The 23985-nt window shown below is 40.8% G+C and overlaps 1 protein-coding gene across 1 annotated transcript in view; it reads right to left on the bottom strand.

Moving 5' to 3' along the window:
* The window catches only part of SLIT3 (slit guidance ligand 3), a 490596-nt gene that overhangs the window by 203532 nt on the left and 263079 nt on the right, over window positions 1-23985 (bottom strand). Inside the window, exon 6 of the mRNA XM_036391775.2 lies at window positions 16261-16332. Coding sequence (XP_036247668.1) covers window positions 16261-16332 — 72 coding nt within the window. The remainder of the gene's footprint in view (window positions 1-16260; window positions 16333-23985) is intronic.

Here is a 23985-nt window from a genome sequence, read left to right as displayed (position 1 = left end):
AGAATTTGCTTCCCTTACTTAGAATTCAATTAATATAATTAAGAGCATATAATAAACAACAGAATGCCTGTCAACTATTTCATCTGAAATCAGATTTTTTCATGACAACATGTCCACGTGCTCTAATCTGGTTTAGTACCAAAAGGATCTCCTCTGACAGAAAATGTTACCCTACACAACAGAAATATCTGAAACATTAACTATTTAGTAAAAAGTGACTGTCCTAATGTTTTCCAGTCACACTTAAGCAGGAAAATGCACAGGAGGGTTGTGGTTTTTTTGTTTAACACACAGCACTGATGACAATACCACCTGCTACATCCCAGCTTAAAAAAAATTCCGGTATCCTAGTTGATCATTGACAAAAGGGAAAAAAACCCCAACAATGCAGGTGTCCATTTTTCTAAGTTCAAGGCATTTTCAGAATGTGCATCAGTCCAGTGCAATAGCCACAGTGATGCTTCCTTCTTGTTTCAATCGGAACTGATTCAAGTGAAGGGGCAGGGGAGAACCTGTTGGATGCTGCCCTTTGCTACTTGTCAAAACAGGGACTGCTTTCCTTCCCATTCCACATCTGCAGCTGATTAGCAAAACAGCCAATCAAACTGAGACATTTTAATTCAAACTCAATTCCAATTGGGAAAACACTTTTCCCCAAGGCTTGATAAGCATCTCCCATGGTTACTAGAGGCCTGCTGTGCTGGCCATTCAGGGTTTGATCCACACCAGGCTGCTTTTGTGTCACATTTGGCTGACCATGAGACACCACAGCATTTGCAAAATTCTCACTTAGAAAGAAATATTCAGATCCATTTACTAGCTCCTTGGGCAATTCCAGTGGTGTCTTAAAAGGGTTGGGTCCATCTCATCTGTGAGAAATCCTGTAAATGGAGGAAGAGCTCTGCAAAGGCATCATCTCATGTACTAGATTATTGCTGGTTTTGAGTGCATTTTATGTTTGAGCAGTGCAGATTTTTTACAGGTTTCTAACACAGGATTTATATCAGGAATCCTACAAACTCCAGCCCTTCTTTGGCAGCACAGGCTTACATGTGTCTGTGGGCTTCACTCTAAGTCAAACAACGATGTTCAGCTCCTTTTCCCACTCAAAACTCTCTCAACACATTGTGGAAAGGTGGTGCTGGGTTACTCCCTCTGTGATAAACCTGGGTTTTGAAAGTGAGACACTGAAAGGGAGTGGCTGGTGGGGCTGAGCTGTGCCAGGCCCTGCAGCACTGGGAGCACTAACAGCCAACATTTCCTTCTGTCTCCTCCAATTACCCCCCTGCTCTGTCACGGGGTGCTCCTGGCTGGGTGTGTAATCCCCCTGTTGTGTGCCCATAACACCATGTAATTGGGCCTAATGCAAGATTATTATCCATGTGCATGCAATGGATGCTAGGAATGGTGTGTCTGCAGCTGGGAATGTTCCCAGGAGTGAATTACTGTCATACTCCCAGATCACTGCCATGGCTCCCAGCTCCTATCCCCAGTGCAACTATACATCCACTAAATGAGACCAGGAAATTCATTCAGACTTAACCAAGGCATCTCCAAGCATAATTAAGCCTCTCGTGCTAATAGTTTTTTTGATAATGTTACATCTACTCAGAAGTGGGTGAAGTGAGGCAAAAAGGAGAAAAAAAAATAAACATAAAAAGCTGAACAGCTCAACATAAGTTGCCAGTGGAGCTCAGAAGACAGCACTACTCTGTCCCTGCCAGTGCCAGAAGCATGACTTATCCAAGACCCCAAAGCTTTGGGGGCTGTCTGTGTGTGTAGTATTGGTAAATAAAAGTGAAGAAATCTTTTTTTCCTAGTGCAAATGTGGAGTCAATCAGTTGAGCCTGTGCAAGATTAGACATCACCATCAGTATTTATGCAGATAAAAGGAGGATCTCAGGGTCTGTCTGAAATGCAGAGATGAAACATGAATTTGGGAGCTGACCAGCAGCATAATTTAGCACTAGCAGTACCATTACCTTAGACCTCTGTGTTAGCAGTTTCACATCACTTACTTTTAAAGCTCCATTCAACTACATAAAATGTCACTGCAAAGGAAAAAGACATCCTCTGTTCCTTGTATGCACTCAGGCAGGGGGTGAGCAAAGCAGTAACAGGTTTACATTTCAGAAAGAGGGATTTTCATTAGATGCAGGGAGAATGTTTCTTACAATAAGAACAGGAAAAATAGAGAAAAGAGCTGTTACAGAGTTTGCAGCCATCGGGAGGGAAGCCTGAAATCAAATTGTAAATGAATCCCTGTCAGTAATGGCATTGGATGGGCCTGCCCCAGAGAGGGACAGGGGATGACAACTTCTGACCCCCTCCAGCCCTGATATAGCACCCAATAAAACTAACAGCAACAATTCCAAAAAGTGAATCTAAATCTGTATTTAGTGATAAACACAAGACTTGAGTTTCATCCACTGCCATAATTAATGCTTGTAATTAACTTTCAGATTGCAGGGCAAAAGGAGCTGTATTTCCAATATCTGTAAAGAGCTATTTTTCACACAGGTCAGGAGGAATTTGTATTAAATTAAATATTTACTGTTTCTTATGGCCTCTGATGAAAAAGCAAAGTGGCTTTAGCACTCCATCCCTCAGCACTGAGTGCAGCCACCCTCGACTTTCAAGGTTTGCTTGTTGGCAATGCCCAAAACTCAACTGCATCTCCTCTGAGCTGTGGTGAGCCCCGAGTGCCTCTTGTACTCAATTCCTTGATCTCACCACAGACTGTTTAAGTTAAAGCCCACAACTACCATGTGGGCAGATAATGAAAGCAACTGATGCTGCACTGATTAATCTGTTCCTCAGCACTGTTAGGAAACATAATGATCTCACAAGGGGCCTCATTCACTGCCACAGAGCAGCAGAGCTTTGAGCTGACACCTCAAATTAGCAGCACAAGCAATAACAGCTGGGGGTTTGTCTCAATATTTGTACCCAACTCTAAAATGAGTTGGCACCAGAAAAGTGCTATTTTTAAACACAACGTTAGCCCAGGCAAATAATGGTCTAAATAGTGTCCAGGTGACATGAAGAAGCCCCTGAAATAAAAATAACTGGTTGCCAATTTGTGGTTTCTGTTCTAGTATTAGTCTTTTGACAATGTGTTCACAAATGTTCTCATCACAGCAACGTGAGAGGCTCCAGCATCATTAACTTGGGAAGCTGACATCAGAAATATGAACATCTCAAAGATAGAGAGGAAAGAAAATCTTTGTTTTAGAAATATATGGAAAAAAATAAAGTAAATAAGCTTAGCACAGAATTATATACAAAACTGCCGACAGTGTTTACTGCTACAATTGCCTGGTTTTTCCCATTCTGTGGCTAATTTTAATTTGCATATAACTGTCAGATTTTAGCTATTTAAGTTTATTATAAAGGCCAGATGTTTAAGGCAGATTTTTTTTTTCTCCTTGAAAGAGTGAGACTACTTTCAAAACCATCAGGCTTTAGGGAAACAGAGTTTTTATAATAACAGATTCTTTGTTTAACATGCCTGTTTTGTCACCTGGCAAGAAGCAGGATGCTCACACTTGCCCACAGTGATAACTTTAGGGCATATTAACTTAAGTCCTGTAATTACTGCATTAATTCTCCCTGGAGTCTGGCTGTGCCTTGGCTGGAGTCTCTGGGATGGGCGAGCTCAGGAGCTGAGGTTAAGAGCAAGGGACAGGGGAAAAGAGGACTTGCAGCAGGAAAATGTTGGGCAAGTTATCCAGCTAAAGAGATTGGCACTGGGAATCAGTGGAAATGGGCAACAGGACAGGAAAAAACCAAGCATGAGCAAAATTAAGGATTTTGGTAACATATTGCCAAACCTTTCTGGTGTTACCTTTAGCCATGAATTTATAGAAAAATTATAGATAATTATAGATCATTTATAGATATTTTTAGATATGCACATACATATAATTATGCCTGAATTTATTTACTTATACCAACAGCCAAATAAATAAAATATTCCAGAACAAGATAAAGCAGAGAACAGGATAAGGTAAAATAAAACATAATAAAGTTTATACAGAGAAAGTGGGTACAAATTTAATTGTGTACTTTGTTAGATGGTAAATCAAGAATGCCATTCATGTGGTCTGACATGAAATGTCTTATGGCTTCCCCTAGAGGAAGTTGCTCTTTCTGTGCACTGAAAGACATTGCTATTTTCCCACACAATCAAATCACCTCTATCAGCTGTACAAAATACATATACCAGTTGCATCTCCCAATTCTTTCTAACATCTATGCCTAGTGAGAGTTGGAAAAGCTTTTTAGAGAAGTTTCAATCAGCTTTTCAATCTTACATGGCACTTTAATTCTAGGCAGAAAATACAAATTCCATTCAGCCTGAATTAAAATATAAAAGCAGTGGTGCAAAGACAAGAGAATGCAGGCTGAAATTATTCTGCCACTGCTTTATTTTTGAATGAAGGATTCTCCAATGAGTTTTTCTTCTAAACTCAAAAATTGCAAATGAAACATTGGCTTTCCTTTTTATTTTTGAATCAAGAAATTTTCTCAGGTCTTTGCCCAAAGGCTACACAATTTTCAGTACACTGTATTGGGAATGCCTGCTGTGGCTCTAAGTCCCAATTACACCCACAATTTTGATTTGGACTAAAAGAAATAAAAGTATTTATGTGAACACTGAGTAAATCTTTTGCATCATTAGGGTGGTTTTGATGTTTCTCTGTGGTACCAAATTTCAGGGCTGATATTATTGCCTAAAACCACTGGGAATGACTCCAATTGTTATAATACACAGCCCAATGTCTGCTGAAGTCAGAGCAAATCCCATTGCTGATTTCAGCAGGGAGTGAATCTAGTCCCTGCAATCCATTTATTTAGGCACAGATTTTCACAGGAGCCACCAAAATCAAATTGCATTCCCTTTAAACTCCCCTAAATTTTGTTTCGTAGATTCATTTGAAAAGCTCTTGTTAAATGAATTAATACAATCTTACAATACAATTATTTCACTTTAATATAAATTCATTGTTAAGTAGAGTTGGTTTTGGGGTTTTTTAGGTTATACAGAGATACCAAGCATGGCTCTTGGTGTCCCCAACTGCATGCATGTCAGGAACTGTGGTTTATGGATTCTGTGCTGCTCCTGACAAAATCAATGGAAACGGTATTGGGTTCTCAATGCACACAGAGGTCTGAAAGCCTACCACAGTGAATTTATGGAAAAGATGAAAAAGAATCAACAACATGAAGTCAAATTATACAAACCTTATATTTGTTGCATCAGCTCCTCAGCAAAATAAAGCAGTTTCTCAGGTCCCTGCCTAAAGACTTCTTTCAGGTTAGTCCTTTCTGGAGCTGAAACAGCTTTATAAACACAATCCAATTCAAACTAACACAGTTCAACTCCAAAATTTGAAAGGAGCAAGCAACTTTGATCATTTGTTCAGGCTGATTGCTTGTAATGATGGAGATTTCCAAGGTAAAAGGTTTCAGCATTCAGTCAGCTGAGTGTTACTGTTTCCTTACAGCACTTCACCAAAAGACATTCTAAAGAAATTGATTAACATTGGATCAGAAAGGAACGGTATCGTTCTTCAAAGCTGTGTTTTAATTTGTCCTGTCCTGAGTACACTGAAGCCTTATTGCTACAACTTTATGGTAAAAAAATTCTATTCCATTCTCTATTCTTACAGCCTTCCCCCCACAATGAACATCAGTTCCATGCTCGTCTGAGTAACACACCACCAACAGAAAAGCCATTCTGAGGGGCAGACAGAAATCAGTTGCCTTTTCTGAGGCAGGGAAAATGATAAAAATGTTGTTCTGCATCCACTGTGGGTGCTCTGTGGCCATGCTCAGTCTCCCTGGGATGGTGACTGTGGCAGCCCATGAACACCTCAGTGCCGCAATGCGGCAGCGCCTGCAGGGCTGCGGGACCCGCGCTGCCCCCTGGGAACAAAGAGGGACGAGCCACCAGCCCCACAGTGACATGGCACTGCTGGCAGCTCAGCCAAATGTAAAAGGGTCTACCAACACCTTCTAAGAGGTGGCAATGGGAATCCACAGAGCAGGGACTGCCAGAATCCCTGGGTTCAATTTTCTCCCAACAGCAGAACTAGCGGGTCCTGCAGGCAAAATAATGCCCCTTAATGCTCTGGCCAGAGCCCACTCTGATCTCAGTGCCTCAGCTGCCCCTCAGCTCCCAATGCCATTGGCACTCCCACTGGGAGAGAGCCGCAGGAAGAGATCTTCCATAGCTCCAGCGAGAGGACAATGGCCATGGTGCGGCAAAGAACCTCAAAGGCAGTTCCTGGCTTTGGACAGCAGAGGAAGGAAACCAAGACAATCTTTTAAAGAGAGAACACTTCACCTTAACTGCCAAAATTGTCTCCCCAAAGTGCAAGAGACTGAGAAGGTATTTGTGGAATAATTTTATACTCTAACGGTATGTCATGCAGCTATCTGCAATTCATCCATGCTGGAAATTAAGGCTAAAATACAGGCTAGCATAAATCCACATGAATGAAATAGGGAATGTGTGATACATGCATTCTGTGAATTTAAACTTGCATGTATGGGCAGTTGTTAAGGAAAAGTTACATTTTTAGAGGAAAGAAATGCTATGGAAGAACAAAGACTACATGTAGTTTCTAGACAAGGACAATTACGTTTCTTGGTAAAGCTGGAAAGGGATCTGCTTTCCATCAGGATTTTATTTTAATAAGGCATTAGACAGTGCTTGTGTGTATCACACAAGAAAAAGGTCAATATGTTTAAAAATGCCTATCTTTCCAATTTTTACATTTCTCCCAAACTCCACCTACCCATGAGAAGCAGCAATATCTGCTTATACCCATGCAATACAGGTAAGAAACCATCACAATCTGAACAGAAAATACTCACAGTGTTTCATTTGCCTCCAGTCCACAGAGAAAAAGCACAAAATAAAATATACACAGAAAAAATTGGATGCACCCATGATCTATTCAGGAATATTCTACAAGCGCAAGCTGTAGCTAAAGAAAAGGAGTCTATTGTTCTCCACACATGACCATTTATCTGCATGCACCCAAAATAAGATATACCTGCCATCGTGGAGGGTCTGTTTCGGCTGGAGTGGCTCACCTGGCTCCTAACGCCCTTCCCGCGGACGGGAAGACGGGATGTCTCACAGACAGAGACGGACCCAACCCTTTTAAGACACCACTGGAATTGCCCAAGGAGCCAGTAGGAAGCGTGGGTGCTGCGGGGTGGGCTCCCCCTCCCCAGAGCCCGCCCAGCCTGCAGCCGCCTCCTGCACCAGCGGGGGCTCCTGGCGGCCTCCAAGGCGGCGTCGCAGAGGTGCTGCATTGCGGCAATCCATCGATCCCCGTCCTGCAATGGGGGCCAAAACCAGCGATGTGCCCCACACTCCCTTCTCCAGCAAAGCCCTGCTGCTCTCAGACGCAACCCAACGGAGACCTTGCCCAGTCTGTGCTGCTTCACCCCTCCAGCACAGCCATCAGCCTGGCTTGCACTGTGTTCTCATCTCTTTACCCTCAAATAGAGCCCACTCCAAGTGATAGTCTGGTGCTTATGGACCAAGAAGCCTCACCCCACCCAACACTGAGAAGACAAGGGGGATAAAAGCAATTTTAAAAAGTCAACAGCACAACTGAACGTCGTTTCCATCAATGGCTTTATGTAGCCATTGATGCTTTTTCAACTGGCCAAGCTATTTTCTCTAAAACAATCCAGCAACATGGTACATCATAACAAAGGTTTCTGGATGGTCTTATAGCATTTCTAGATTTGTTTCTTAAGGATGTGCAGATGTCCCAAGCATGGCCATCCATCGCTCGTAAAGATTAAATCCAATGCATTGAGATTATTCACCTCAAAGTAAAAATGTAATGGACATTTTCTAAATGCAAAGAAATGTAATGCTGCTTCAAAAATATTGAACCAGTTAACAAGAAATGGCTTCATTTATGATAACTTAATAAACATAGAAATAGTGATTATTTGTCTTCCTATGACTTTGACATTATTTTTTACTTCTGTCCTAAAAGCAGCTCTTAAATTTTCTTTATTCCTATGCCCAGGACTAGATAAGCTACATAAATGAAATCTAACTTATATTTATCTTATTTCTACCTTTTAAGTTTTAAAAATTATTTTTCTTCATTTAACCTTAATTTTAAAATGCTTTCATCATCAAATATACACACATATATACCTACATTGCATGCATAACCTTTTGAACAGCAAGAAAAAAGACACTATTTGATCTTTAGATCAAAAGCAGGTTTTACCAATGCATTTTTTTTCAGCTGCAGATATAGTTATCTACTTCACTTCCAAGAAGTTCCAAGCTATCTACGTATTACTGATTTGATTTCTAATTTACTACAGACACAATATTATTGTCCTAGCTAAAAATACTGGATAATGCCAGTAATATGTAATGCATAGTACCCTGGTCCCTGCAGCTACAGTTTAAGGTAAAATATCTGACATCTTGCTTCAATTGGGAGCTCAACAATCCTTGTATTCAGAGCTACCATAACAGTTTTACTCTCTCTTTCCAGGCTTCTGAGTCCTCCCTTGAACAAAGACTGGCTACAGCTCAGAGCCTTTGTCTCTGCTGTACTTAGCACAGCAGAGGGACAAAAGCAACCTCTGAAAAAGACAAACCATCTACCCCCCTACTGGTCACAACAATGCCTTTAGCTGCACACAATAAAAAAGAAGGGAAACAGTTATGTGTTTTGAAATGTTTTTGCATTGATCATTTTTTGCTGTTGTGACTGAGCCCGGAGGAAGCAGGAGTTCCCACACACACCACCAGCTCCAGACCCTGGTGTCGCAGGAGGGCTGAGGACATCCCGGGATGTTGGACAGTGATATCACAGGAACTTGTGGTGCACACACATGCAGCCTCCCCCCAGCCAGAGGCTGCATTGGTGCCAACAGAACCACATCCATCTCCTGGAGCATCGTCATCCTGCTGCCTTGGGGAGTCACAGAAACAATGAACTGCAAAGTACGGCATAAAATGACTGCTCATCCACCTTGAGCTCGTCATGCTCCCTCAGAAGTGTGTCATCGCCTCAACTTTATCAGCAAGGAGTTTCATTCCATCCTAGCCTTCAGCTCAGCTCTTGGTAAAGGTGTTGAGCTGCACATCAGCATGAAACACACAGCTGAGTGTCCTCTGGATTAAGTCGTTCACATTCATTTGACTTTCAACAGTCAAAATGCTTGTTCTACATCTTTTGCATTACTGACGAAGAAACTGTATTAGTCAAAGGGGAGGGAGGGCAGGTCACAAGATGAGCAGAGCATGCAAATGAAACAATTAATATCACAGGAGAAAAGGTGTGCCAGAAATCTCTGTATCTCCTGGAGTTTTGACTTTGGAATCTCTCGGAGCAGTGACTGCAGCACCATGCTTAAATGACACAACCCATAAAACTGGGCTCCCTCAAAAGCAAACTGGTCAGTGATTCATGAAACTAATAATTCTAACCTGCCACTGCTCTTATCTTGGTAAGTTCTGCAGCCTGTACGGCTCCAGGCTATTCTTAAAGGGAAAAAACCCTCCAACCTAATGGGGCAGGGAAGGAGAATGAGCACAGCATTCAACTACTACATATGCTCCAGGAAGGGAAAAATCCATCTTTCTAAATATGTAACATAATTAGGCATCCGGACCAAGGGCTGATAGAAATGTTCATCAATTTGCAAGGACATGCCTGAAATACGGCAGGATTAGCAAAATCATTGATCAATGAATTTATGCAAATATATTCTCCCCATAAAGAGAGAGTTACATTACATCTGTAACAGGCATCAGTGATTTTCAGAGACCCTCTCTTAGCCACTCTTATTTTGTCTCGGCTGGTCTTTGATATAAAGCCTGTCACCATGGTGCCATCTGGACAGTGTTCCTTTCACCATGCTGTACTTCCAACCTCCCATTTGTAATCTGCTGTACAACAGGGGTTATCTCAGATTTCATTTCCACATCTTGAGCAGGGACACCAGATCTCCCACGGACATGCATCAGCAAATAAAAACATTTCTTATCAAGCAACCACGTATGCAGCCCATCTTCCCTCCATCAACTCGTCAGGCTGATTATGCATCTCCTTTCCCTAGGGTGCACTGGGGGGGCACTCCACTTTCTACAAGTTCACCCAAAAAAGGCATTTCTGCAGTTAATCTTATCTCCGACTATTTATGTAACTGAAACCTTGTTGTACCCACAGCCAGGTTCTCCGGGAGCCTCTCTCCTTCCCTTGCAGACAGCAATACAGGAGGCAGGACAAATGGGAAGAGAAGAAACTAAGGGACAGTCTAACAAATAACAGGGTGAAGAGAAGGGGAAATTCCCATCTGTCTACTGGTACCTCTGTACTCTGGGCACACAATTTCTCTATTGCCAAACCAACTGTTGACTTCCTCAGGCATAACTTGATTGATTGTCTGTGAGACAAGCTCAACATAGAAAACTGTGGATACTCCTAGAAATGCCAAACTCCTTGTTTTTCACCTGATTTCACCAAGCAGGTGCATACTTCAATTAACTGCCAATGGTTACTCCCTTTCATTACTTTTTATTACACATATCATTTTTCCATACTGACCGATGAAATAACTAAAGATTTTAAATTGCTTTTATTAATTTACATACATTTGAGCTAATACACATCCTTGGGTAAAAAAACAACCCCAAACAAACCAACAACAACAACAAAAAAAAACCAAAACCAAAAAACCCTAAAATCCAAACCACAAAAAACATAAATCAAAAACTGCAATAATTTAAATTTCACTGTACTGAAGTGTAAGTAAACTAGTTATGCACATCATTTGACAAAGAATTCTCATTTTCATTATTGTATTTAGGCATTTTGGTATCAGTTATAGGAACGTGATTTACAGAGTTTAAATTTGATCCTGATTGCCTCCACCGATCGTAATTTGCAGCAAAATAGAGGAGGAAATCACATTTGTGTGGCATTTTCAGGCTTTCATTAAGCAGTGACATCTCATATATTTAGAATTATGTCATGACTTTCGCTCCCTGTCTCTCCAGGTTGTGAAAGCAAATAAAAATCTTCTATCTAGTTAAGACATGCCCAGAATAGCATTTTGCAAATAAGTAAAACTGACTACATAACTGAGCGTTCAGCATACAGAGGCAACCCTAGGAACAATTAAACCCTGGCTGTGGCACAAAATATTGATTCATGTTCAGAAAAGTTCTTAAAAGTTTGCTATGACAAAAGGCAGTGTGCATTATAATCACACTCACGACATCTCTATTAGGAATTGCACAGACTAAACCTTTTATCAAAGAATCGTTTATAACAGGAACATACTGAATCCAAACAAGGACGGCTGGAATAATCCAAATTTTTACCCACTGTTCAAATGGTTGCAAAGCCTGGATGTGGCAGACAATGCACAGAGCTGGGGCTGCAGGCCAGGCTGGTGTGACAGACCGGCTGTGTCCCACCCAACACGGCTCGGGGCTGAGTTGGAGCTCAACAACATCGGCACAGCCCTTACAGCTCAGTGGTTTTGTGGGTTTGCCATGGAGCAGGAAGAAAAGTGTAGCAGAAATATTTGGAAAGAAAAGGTTCTGCATACAAGACAGAAGGATTTCAATTTCTCTCATTACTTTAAGATTTTAGGAAAGGAAAGATGGTGTAAGTTTATTTACCTTTATTACATTTTGCAATCAGAAGAAATTATCTTTTTAATATAATACATTTAGGGCTCATTTGGAACTGAAGTCACAAATATTTGGATGACTATACTTGCACTTTTTCATCATTACTTGTGGATTAATTGGCACGATGTTTCACACTAAGGGACCCAAAGTGGACTGGTGGATCCCTGAGCGCGTGTGGCTACGGGCTCAACGGCAGTCAGTTCTCATTCATTCCAAAAACAGGTGAAACTCAGGAGGGAGGATTTCAAACTCAGCCATATGATATGAAAGACCTACAATTAATGTGGCTAACACAAACAAACCCCCAAATCATTCTGTACTAGCTCTGTACAGCAAGAACTCATGTGACTTCTTTAACAGAATACTACCCACAGACCTCCTAGGATTAGCTCTTGGTATGATAAAATCTTATGCAACAGACAGAATGTGTTCAAGCTCTGGACCCTCTGGCTATCATTATAAAGCAGGAGAAAAACAGCTTTTACAATATAAAAAAAAAAAAAAGGAAACACTCCACCTAAGTTGTCAACAATGACTTGTAATTCTTTCTGTGCTGTCCACACAATACAACTCCCATGCCACCGCACAGTTTTCCCGTTATCCCAGAGAGACAAAACAATGACAAATAAATTAATGGGCTTTTTGCTAAACTGAGTTCTGTTTCTTACTGAGAAAAATGCTTCAGCCCTCCCAGTTTAATGACAATAGTATGCTCAGGCAGTTTATCCAGTTTGAGCTTGTTGAACTATCTTAAAATCAATTTCTTTTATTCATGTGTCCTAAGAGACTGGAAGCGAAATTCTGAACCCTAGACATGTTTTATCTCATATCCCTAATAATTTTGGGCATTTGGAAATAAAACCATGGACTAATTTCTAGACTACAAAGTATATGAACAGCATATTGTCACACCACAAGGGATAATGGCTGATCATTTTGAAGACTACACTGGGTTTTTCATTTGGTCTTGAGGTTTTTTTTAATATCCTTTAATCATACTTTCAGCTACAGTAACAGATATTTCTCAATAATACTGTTATTGCCAGATATTGCCACAGGACCTGAGTAAAAATTAAGCAGAGCAGAGACCTTCTCCTTCTAAAAAAACTTTAATTAGCAAAGGTTTCCCACCAATTTTCTTCAACATTTCTGTGCATTTCTACGCTAACAAGTCATAAGACAGTTAATACCTTTTGCCACTCATTTAGGAACACATGACCATTTTCCACACATGACCATTTTATCACTGTTTCAGTTGTTGCACACACTTTTCTGCATCTTGGAATGCAAGACCAAACCTATTGAAATATGCTTTACAAAAAGGGGGACACAGGAATTATGTCAACAAGAAAAAATTCCTATTTTATCAACAGATATAAACCAAATCCTTCATGAGAATCTGTTCAGAAAATCTGAGATGAGAATGAAAAAGCCAGCCCCAGCACAGAACTACCAGGACAGGATGTTTAAGTCCATCAGTTCTGCAGGTCATTTCTCAGACATCATTTTCAACTTGCTGCACGGGCAAAGACAATCAAGAGAAGGCACCAAAGCGCTTTATACTCAACATTTTTGCATCTTTTAACCCAAAACTCAGCATCAGCAGTAGTACTCAGCACCTGCTTTAGGGTCTAGGTAGGTGAGGCCATAAAACCAGTGACACTTTTTGTGTCACGGGGACACAGAGGCTCCTAAGGACAGAGGTGACCAAGAGCGCGAAGGCGTTGGCAGCCGCATTCCGTGCCCTGGGCTGCTCCCAGCTGCAGCTGAAGTTCCCAGCTCCCTGCACCACGCCAAGTTCTCAACTTGGGCACAAATTTCAGCCTGGTTTTCAGCTCTGCCTCTGTGCTGTTAGTTGGTATGGGAGGATATTTATAACGCAAAACAAAAAAACGAGAATAGTATTGAAAACAACTTGTTGGTGAGAAGAAATAAGCCACGCGGGTCACGGCGTGCTCTGCATTTTGAAGGATAACCGCACAAAAATTCCTTTCTTTCTATTAAAGAGCTACTGAATCACCAAGCTCCTTGAAGTCATGTTTTTTGAGGAGCTCAAGGTGAATGAAACGTGCAATCCAGAAACCAACATGTTTCTAAAGAAAGTATTCTTAGTTTGTTTTTTGAGCACGGCTCTGCCCCGAGTTATAGACAAAATTTAGAATTCTGTACTCAGGCCGTGTGTGAGGAGAAAAGTACAGGAATGGAAACACTGATTTTCAAAAAATCACAAGATTTCAATAAAATAAAGAAGAAATACATTATTTGGTACTCTGGCAAACTGTTCAAAGAGATAATTGGATTTATTTTTGCAAGAATCATTGAATATTTTCTACATACCGCATTATATGTTAAAATATATCTGCATAAAATGCACAGTGGGTCTGAAAGGTTGAAATTTGGTTTCATTTGTTAATGTTCTTTGATGGGTCAGATTGTTGTAAATTTTAACATTTATGACTGTTTTACAACTAAAGATATTATATCCTCTGGGGCATTTAGCAAATTTATTTTGATAGAATAAATTCTCAGACTTTCTTTGAAGATAAACATGGGAAAAAATTCAGATTATGTTGGAAGTATAAAACACACATTTTGTGACTGCAAGAAAAATAAGCTTAGAAATAGATACTATCAATGTGTTTTCTCATCTTTTAGAATTAATATAGATTATTTTTCCTGTAGCAGTGTATCTGTGCTGAAAATTAAAAATGCACTAAATAACTGATTATGATCTATTTTATATATCCTCATTGCCTCATCTTTTCCCACCCATAAATAACTAGCATAGAAGTAACCAACTGAAAACAGAGAGGTAAATAAACTAATTCAGCATTTACTAGAATGTGGGGAGAAGGAATGCATTCCTAGCAAGTTCTGCAGAGCCTGCAGAACTCAGTATATTGCAAAAAAGGGCTCCATTTATTGTCCAGCCTATTTAGTGAGAGTTATAGCACAGTCTGCTGTCAGGGGAGGACTGATTCACTCTCTGCAGATACAGACAATCAGTTCATCAAAAGGAAAAAAAAAAAAAAAGCCAATTTTAGAGGAGTTCCATTTTTATCCTTTCTTCTTTTCTTTCACCACACAGTAGACTTTTCAAGCTGACAGACAAGTAAAATTTTATAGTGGTAACACATTACTTTTCCTGAAAAGTGCTATTACTATAGAATTCAAACAATACTGTTGATAACATAAGTTGCCAGGTAAGAAACTCTGCAGAAACCTTCTGCTAGCTCAATATGAACAACACATACTATCTGATCCACATCAGGGTCCCAGCCTGGGGGACAGAGGGGCCGTGACAGACACGGCCACCACCAGGTCCCTCAGACAGCTGAGCTTGTGCTGACACAGAGGGCAGAGCTCCTTGGAGCATCAGTCTGAGCTGGACCCAGCCCTTGGGGACAGCCCTGTGCATCACCAGAGCGTTCAGACCCCGTGGAGTGGCACAGGGCTGCCCATCCAGCCCCGCTGCTCTGCCTCCTCTCGGGACATGTCGTGACTCTGCTGAGTCTCCAGATGCCAGCAGTGTCTGAGGCAGGTGCTTATTTCATCCACCTACCATTTGCTGTTTCATCCCATGTAATTTAAGGGCAAGCTCTGCAGCAGCCAGGCAGGCCTTCCCTACTGTAGGAAGGTGTGCACTGGGTCAGGGCTGCTCTCACATTAACTCACGGTGGATGAGGAGGGTTTGAATTTTGGAGAGGTCGCGTGTCCTTCCTGCCCCCCTCCATTTCAGCTCAGAATTATGTGCTTTCATGAGTACTGACACTCAGCTTTGCAGGATTAACTTTGGGGTGACAGGGAAAGCTTTACAGCAGTTCATATTGTGAAAACCTATTCTAGAAAAGGTCTTTAAGTGAACAAGTTACAATAAGTAATAAGCGAATTATCTGCACAGATACCAAGTTCAGGATAATATTGGATTTACATTACAATGACAGCGCTCTAAATCTAATGTGCTGCGTCTCTGGTAGAGTCAGCTTTCACTGTCAAAATCTTTTATTCAGTATGTCTGCAGCTTTAACAGCCTATGTGTAAAGTTTGTGGTACATGAAGAGCACAACGTGGTGTTATTTCAGCCCTCAGAGAAGGATCCTCCCCAAAAGCCAATGACTGCACTGAACAAGCCTGCCAAGCGCCCGTCTCTCCTCCCTCTTACACACCAAACACCTTTGAAACAGCTTTTGTCTAGGGCAGCGGTCCCCGATCTCGCAATATTGCTGCCCATGAATCTCGCAATATTGCTGTTCCCCATCCTGTGCTCGCCATCAGGGCAGGATTCTGGCTGCAGATCACACGCCGGACACGCCGGGAATGCTGCTGAACCCATCTGCTCCAGGCAGCAGCCAGGGCAGCGATCTCCGCGCTCCTCAGAGCGCCCACGGCGCCTATTGTGGTTTAATTAGCAGCGCTGCCGGCCCGGGGAAGGCTGAGATTGCACCTGCTGAGGTGGGCAGCGAGGCTGCAGAGCCCCCAGCCCCGGCAGCACTGCAGCACACAGCGCTGTGGGGACAGCCACCCCCCACCGCCCCGGCACCAAGTCCACTCACAGGATCTCCAGGTCGCGCAGCGCTCGGAAGGCTCCATCTTCGATGCAGCTGATCTGGTTGTTGTCCAGTTGCCTGCAGAAAGGAAGGGAGAGGATGAAGGCTGGCTCGGAGCGCCAGGTTGGGGCTTCCCTGTCAGCGAGGTGTCCCTCCACCCCCTCGCAGCGCCTGCTCAGCTGCCACGCTGCTCGGGGCTGCTCGCGGCTGTCTGACAGCGCTGCACGCTCCCGCACACTGAAGCCTGTCAGGTCTCAGTAAATATTAATTGCGTCTTTTTTTTTTTTTTTTTCCTTTTTTTTTTTTTTTTTTTAAGGCAGAAGGGAGTAATTTCATTACATTAGGGCATCCAATCCATTATGAGCTTTTACCGTCATGTCACTGAAACAATTTCATTAAGCTAAAGGCCTGTAAATCATTGGAGGTCACTGGGCTGCCCTCCGTGACCTCACAGAATGCCGTTTTTTCTTTTACTGGAAGTTGGAGTCCTCTGTCCTGACAGTACTAAATCTTCAGGCTTTATCTACCCAAGAGCTGTGAGAGTGCATAGGGAATATACCAATTCCAAATTAGACTCAACTAATCTAATTTTATAGTCTTTTTATTATTCTAAGCACCAAATGTCTGTGGTGGTTCGATGCCTCTCTGCATTGTTACTGGTCCCATCTGGTAGCCCTTTCTATTGAAAGATTTCTGACTAAATACAGATTCTGTCTAACTGCATCAGGGAGAGCAATCCAGTGACAAAAAGCATTATACACATGTACACTTAAAACACTATTTTGCTTCAAAACATGTAATTTAATATTTGGGTGGCGGAGTTCTCTCATTTGTCTCCCTGTATGCGCATGATTTAAATGTATTTTGCAATACATGTGGATGCAGCAAGACAGCTACATCTGTCTCCTCTCCTTAAAAGAATTAAAGTTGTAATTTAAAATTCAGTGATTACATTTTCTGACATCTGATCCCTTAAATTTTACACTTAAAGAAATAAAATCACGTATCCAGTCACATGCAAGTAAAATATCTGCATTTCATGAAAAAATAGATGCAAGCTCCTGACTATCTGTTACTGCCCTTTGCACAGCATAAACTTTGGATTTTATGAGGCAGAGACCTTTTGTACTATGTGGGTAAAGTATCTTGAATAAAGATACAAAGATTATGCTGTAGTTTCTGATTTTTATGAAATACATATATATATATATATGCAACTATAGGAAATATTTAACACCCACGTATAGTATGGTTGTATAGTTTGATCAACTACTTTCCAATTATTCCCTGCATCTAATTTTTGGTCTAAATAGACATTTGCAGCTATTTTCTTATTATACAACAATGAAGCACAAACAGAGCAAATACAATCTCTATGAGCCCCTCTAAATACTGAGTTTGATCTGCTAACATTGAGCATCCTGGACATGTACATCTTTGACAACCACAGGACACTCACCCTTTGTGATGGAGTTTGTATCAATGAACATGGTATTTTTTATGAGTTAAAGTACAGGAAAACCCACTCACACTCTGAGGTCTACTAAAAACCTTAGGAACCATAAAGCCCCAACTATGATTTCTTATAGCATTTGCTAACTTTGGAGAACTTTGTGAATTTGGCAAAACTTCAGCAATGTCTCCAATACTGGCAGACAGTGGGATGCACAAACCTCCAAAAGGGATTTTTCTGTGTGTAGGAGTTCATGCACAGCATATATACGTATCTGGATAAATGTATATATACATATTTATGTTCTCTGTTTCTCTGACCATCTGCGAAAGATCCTAAAATCTCTCTGTTTCTGACTGCTGAGAAGACTTGTCCTGATATCACTGTTTAATTGACAAAAATTTGTGGCTCCAGCTGAAGGGATGGTGCATTTTGGAGAGGAATAAACTTCAAATGAGTTAAATACAGTGCTTTCTGCATGATTAACAGCTTTACACTTAGCTTTATTAAGCAGAAGGTTGGCAGATATTAACATGATGAGGTGAATGGAGCCTCAACTTGAGAATCACCTCTCCCTCTCCTTCTACGGGAAGTACTAGATATTGCATGATTTTTATTGGAGTTATACTATGATATTGATTTTTCTGCCAAATGCACTAAAATAAGCAAATAAACCCCACAGTGTGCTACTCTCAAAGCCTTCTGATTAAAGGGATTCCTTGGTGGGTATTGTATTTTTAAAAAAACTGCAACTCTCATAGATTGATTTTTGCTGAAAAAGCGTAATGACCATTTTAATCATATTTCCACAGGTCCAGTCATGCCACTGCCAACAACCAGGTTTAGTCTGTGTGATCGATGCACAGGATCACAGCAAAGGAAACCTCTCCATGCTCAGAAGACACACAGTTAAGCAGGGTTATCAGTAAATAGGGAACATATTCATTAGTGATACACCCTGATTCTCTGGCCCATAACCAATTCTTCACAGTCTCTGGGGTGAAACTCATGTGTTTAATGCTCCTTTGTCACAGAGCTCCTGTCTCCTGGTATCTATCACCCCAACACATTTGCATCTGCATTGAAACATGAGAATTTCTTCTCAAAGGAAGAGAACTGCTAGTTGTCTTAAAATTAGGTTTTAAGACCCTCTGACTCCCTATTTATTTCTCTGTGTGTAAAGATGGAAATCCTATTTCTGTGCATCTGTACAGCACCCTGGTGAGCCGTTCAGTCAAGACTAGAAATTTGAGAGTTTAGATCTAAATGTCTTCCTTGCACAACAAAGTGATAAGTTTAAAGCCTTGGGAAAAGTTTAAGGGAAGTCCTACAGAAAGCCAAGGTGTCCAGCACATCTTTTTGTGTTTATGAAGACAAAACAAAGCCCCTGTGATGTGAACTAGCAGCCAGCTCACACACTCAGTGTGGGCAGGCTGTGCACGTGGCTCCTCCAGGGGCCAAAGAGACATCCCTAACATTTGTTGAGAAGAACATCTTACTTGGATAAAATTAACCATATGCAGAGAAGGTAAAATTTCAACTTAAAAATAGCCCAATATTTCAGAGCAGGTGGAACCTACATTTCCCTGAGGAACATTGTGACCCATCTCCCATCTCTCCATCCTGAACAGAGCACTCAGAGCACACGTCAGCTTCCTGAGACACACCTCAGCTGCTCCAGGCTTCAGGGGAATTTCTAAAAATGGTCTTGGGCTGCAGAAGCCTTGGTTCAGGTTTAAATGGCACCTCTATTTGTCAGCACTCATAGCCTTTCTAGAAAATCTTTTCCTTGAGATTGCAAATGGGTTGTTATGCACGTAGTGGTGCAACATGCTGGTGCTAAAAGGTCAGACAACACAAACTCAGATTTAAGAGGCAATTTTTAAAATACATGGGCAAAATCACTTTCCATACCTGCATTTACTCTGCCTTTTGAAGGAATGCAGCACTGGGCTCAGACTTTATCTAAACCCACCAAGTGATTTGACTGCATCTGACCAAAAAATGTCCTCACAGAGAAACACCGAGCTGCTGAAGGATGAATGAAACCACAGTAACTGAGCTGTGTGACACTTCCAAATTTTGCTGAGTTACAAGAGATCTAACTTTGATTTTGGCTGGAGTGTTTGGGTGAAATGCTGAATCTCTCATGCATCAGACACAAAGCAGTGAAGCTGAGCAGACCCAGATCCCAGAGCTGGGCTGGGCGATGCTGTCAGAGCAGGGCAGCCGAGATCCCAGCTGGGACAGCCAGCAGCTCCCCTGGGATTGAATCATCCGCCCTGACCCCAGCCCGGAGGCTGCAGGGATCCCAGAGCTCCGTGACACGCAATTAGCAACCAGACAATGCCGGCAGAGAACGACAGCAACACCAGAGACCTCCGAGAGCACAGCAAAGCACTCGAGCAAGGAAAATATTGAATGGGCAAATGGGATTTAGGTGGAGTGTGACACAGACAAATGCTTATAAACAATCCAAGAATTTCTAAAAGTCTCTGGAGGAAAAGACATCTTTCATGTGGCAGAGCTGTAATACATAAAGCCATATGTATTACTGCAATTTGGCTCTAATGTGGACTCAAAAACTACTCTCAGTTTTTATTGAAAAGCAGGAAAATTGTGTGAGTACATTATATGCAACTGATGGATAAAACTTAAAATTGATGTTTTAAAAAAAAAAAAAAACCTTAGACACAAATCACCTTTCTAAGAAATGAGAAATAACACTGCATCCTAACAGATTTATATCACAGGAGAATCTATGGCTTGGCTAAAATGCCACTTTAAATGTTTAAAACACTTTTTCCCTGACAGTGTAACTCTGGCTTATCCATTTAGACTGGTGCGTTCTCTATCATAAATAGGAGTTAAATTTCAAATACTATTTAGAAGGAACAGGGTTTTACAAGGTTGATATTCTTTTGCATTTGAAATAATCCTTTAAATACCAAGCCTTGAAGGTTTTGCTCACAACAATAAGGAATATTTCATTTTCAAATGCATTTAAGAGATAAAAATCCCCAGCACCAAAGCTGACAAAATTTTTTCATGTAACTAGCTTTAAGATTTTTTTTTTTAAATAACAGCAATATTCTAAAACATAAAAGAATTGAATTCATGCAGGGTGAAATTTACCAAAACTGAAATAATCTATTTTTTATTAACATTAAAAAATTTCTGTTTAAAACCCTGCATTTGTATTACTAGCAAGATTTCTTCACAGCCCACCAACTATATAAGAGATTTCAGCATTTTTTCTGCAATTTGCCACACTCACATTCACAAAGAAGAGGCCCTTCAAGCATCAACATTTAACAATAATGGACTTTATAACCACTGTTTTGTACTTTATTCAGTAAGGGATTTTTTTCCCATTTTCAAACACTACCAAGGCCACTGCAGAGCTCAAGTAATAATCTATTTTTTAATTATACTGTGACAGTAGTTAAATTACTATAACCTCTTTCTATATTTTGCCCAAAATCTAGTTAAATATTTAAATAAAAGCAAATATTAAAGACTAATGTAATATATACTGTTCAAATTTCTTTCTCATATTTCACATTTAGCATAAAAAAGCAGTGTTATAATAGTTGCATATTTAAGGTTTACTGTTACTGATATAAAACTACTGTTAAAGCTTGTATCTACACTTGCAGATAAAAAATGGGCAGGTGGTATTTCCTCAATGAGGAAAGATTTGCATTTTTAACCAGGTATATCCATGTTAAGGAATTATATCACTAAAATATTTCAAGGAATTTCAATTGGGATTTCACAGGAGGTAAATGCACAGTAAATTATTACAGAATCATTTTTAGAAAGAAATAATTTTGCTAATTTTATCTCCAAAAGAACCCCTGTTTGGACAACATTTTCCCCTTCCATTTCCTTTTTCATTTTGTTTCTAACGCAGATTTGCTGGTTCTATGTCATCCCTTTCCTGTAAAGTTTGCACTCTAGTATTTAAGTTCTTCTATAACCTGTAAGAATCAGAAAGACAGTCTATAACATTTATTGCCCCTACGTGACTTCAAGAATATTAAAATATCTGAGGAAAGTGACACCAACACATCTATTTAAAATTTCTCACATGCCAAACTAAAGTCCTTATCCTTGTAATAATTGATGAGGAAGCCCCAATAAATGGGGAAAGATGGTGCTTTGAGGTAATTTTAAATTCAATTAAATTGAAAAAATGTGAAGTTCTCTCAAAGTAGCTTTTAATGCATTTTTTCCCCATTTAATTTTTACTCTTTATTTATTCTTCACTGAAGTCACTCTATAGGAGCTTGCTTATATTAGAAAATATAAAAGATTGATACAGCTGTTGTGATCAAGCTGCAATCTCACTCTGAGATTTTTACAAGTGTTTCAAAATTCCCATTTTTTTTTTGGTTCCCAAGGATGCAGTTTTGCCAAAAGCTGTGGTTGAGGCTTTGTGCAGAAACAGCTCATCTGCCTGAGATAATTGGGCAGACTCATTTTCTCTGTCTTCAGTTTTCATACCCAACCTCTGCTGCCACATTGTTAAATTCAAGGAGGGAGGAATATCTGATTTGAAGGGGAAGAATTGCTTATGAATAATTATCCTGCAGACTATTCAACATTACTAAGTATTTACTCACAAATCAAAATGCTGCTGTCACAAAATAACCAAAATATCAGCCTAAAGCAAAACTTGAGTGACAAACAAACATGGAGACTCCTCCTGCTACAAGGACAAATATCCACAAACACAAGATTTCCTTTCAATATCAGGTGCTTTAGAACATTTTTTTCTTTTTTTAACTCTCTCTGGTTGCTGATGTAACAAATAGTGCATACCAAGCACAGAAATGGCTGTCTCCATAGCAATTGGGGCAGGTTTTGCTGTTTCCCTAGTTACTCTTGACTGATAACCATCTGTTGTTCTCCTCTGCCACAGCCCCAAAGGGGAAAAGGGGAAGAAAAGACAAAGATAAAATGGGTGTTTGAGAAAATGAAAGTTACTTACTGTGGTGTTTTTTTACAGTTTTAGAAGGTTTGCACTTACTTAAATTATTTATTGTTATGTTGACAAGTGTCAAACACCAGATGTAAAGGAAAGTTCTAGTTCAGAATGTTACTAACCAGTGACCTTATTGATCAGAAATCATACCAGGGAATCAGATTAGGAATATTAATAGGAAATCATATCATTAGGGACAGTATTATGAAACTGGAAAATTTGAAAGCCAGGCATAGAAGAAATACGCAGTTGTTAGAAGGAAATAAAGAGCAGACATTAGTCATGTGCAAAGAGCACATGGAGGAGGTGCAGGTGCTTCCATGCACGCAGCTGCTGCAGGTGGAGTAGGAACTGTGCATTGCACCCTGAGCTCTGCTCCTCTGGGGCTGTGACTCCAGCCCAGCCTGAGCCCCCTGCTCCTCTCGGGTGTTTCTGGCACGGGGAGGCTGCAGCTGCGCGAGCCCCATCCTGAGCCCAGGACTGCAGCACCGCTGAAACTCACCCAGAATCTGTGCCCTGTGAGCAAGGCCAGGGCTTACACAGGCTCCTGCACCATCGTGGCATCACTTCTGTGGAGCTAACAGCACAGAAATCCCATTCATTCCCAAGGCAAAACAAACAAACCCCACAGGGGAGCTGGTACCGCCCATCAGTGCAGCAGCATCTGTAGCCATGATATTTTCTGAAAAATCCTTTCCTTAGGATTTTTACTCCTGAGAAGCTGAGAGGCCTCAGGAACAACATGTAACCAATGGTTATCTGCTGCTGTGGAATGCAACAGGTGCATCTGGGATTGGTCTCATGTGGTTGTTTCTAATTAATGCCAATCACAGCTGGCTCGGACTCTCTGTCTGAGACACAAGCTTTTGTTATCATTCTTGCTTTTCTATTCTTAGCCAGCCTTCTGATGAAATCCTTTCTTTTATTCTATTCTTTTAGTATAGTTTTAATATAATATATATCATAAAATAATAAATCAAGCCTTCTGAAACATGGAGTCAGATCCTCATCTCTTCCCTCATCCTCAGACCCCTGCAAACACGGTCACAAGCGTCAGCTGGGATTGGGGTTTTCTCCTTGAAATCATTCTGTGCTGTAACAGATTCATTACAGAACCAAAACTTTTTTAAAAAGACCCAAAATGCTCCATCCCTTCCAATTAAAAAGTGTATCAGTTGCCAAAGACAAACAAAAATTGGCATGTAAAATGGGCTCAGCAGGACAGAGGGCTGCAAGAAGCTCTCCAGTGTGACACAACAAGGCAGGGCTGGTGCTCTCTGGCTCCTGG

The sequence above is a fragment of the Molothrus ater genome, chromosome 15 (assembly GCF_012460135.2).
Source record: "Molothrus ater isolate BHLD 08-10-18 breed brown headed cowbird chromosome 15, BPBGC_Mater_1.1, whole genome shotgun sequence".
NCBI lineage: Eukaryota > Metazoa > Chordata > Aves > Passeriformes > Icteridae > Molothrus > Molothrus ater.
The sequence above is the reverse complement of the archived record's forward strand: the minus strand, read 5'-3'. Positions and strand labels throughout refer to the sequence as shown.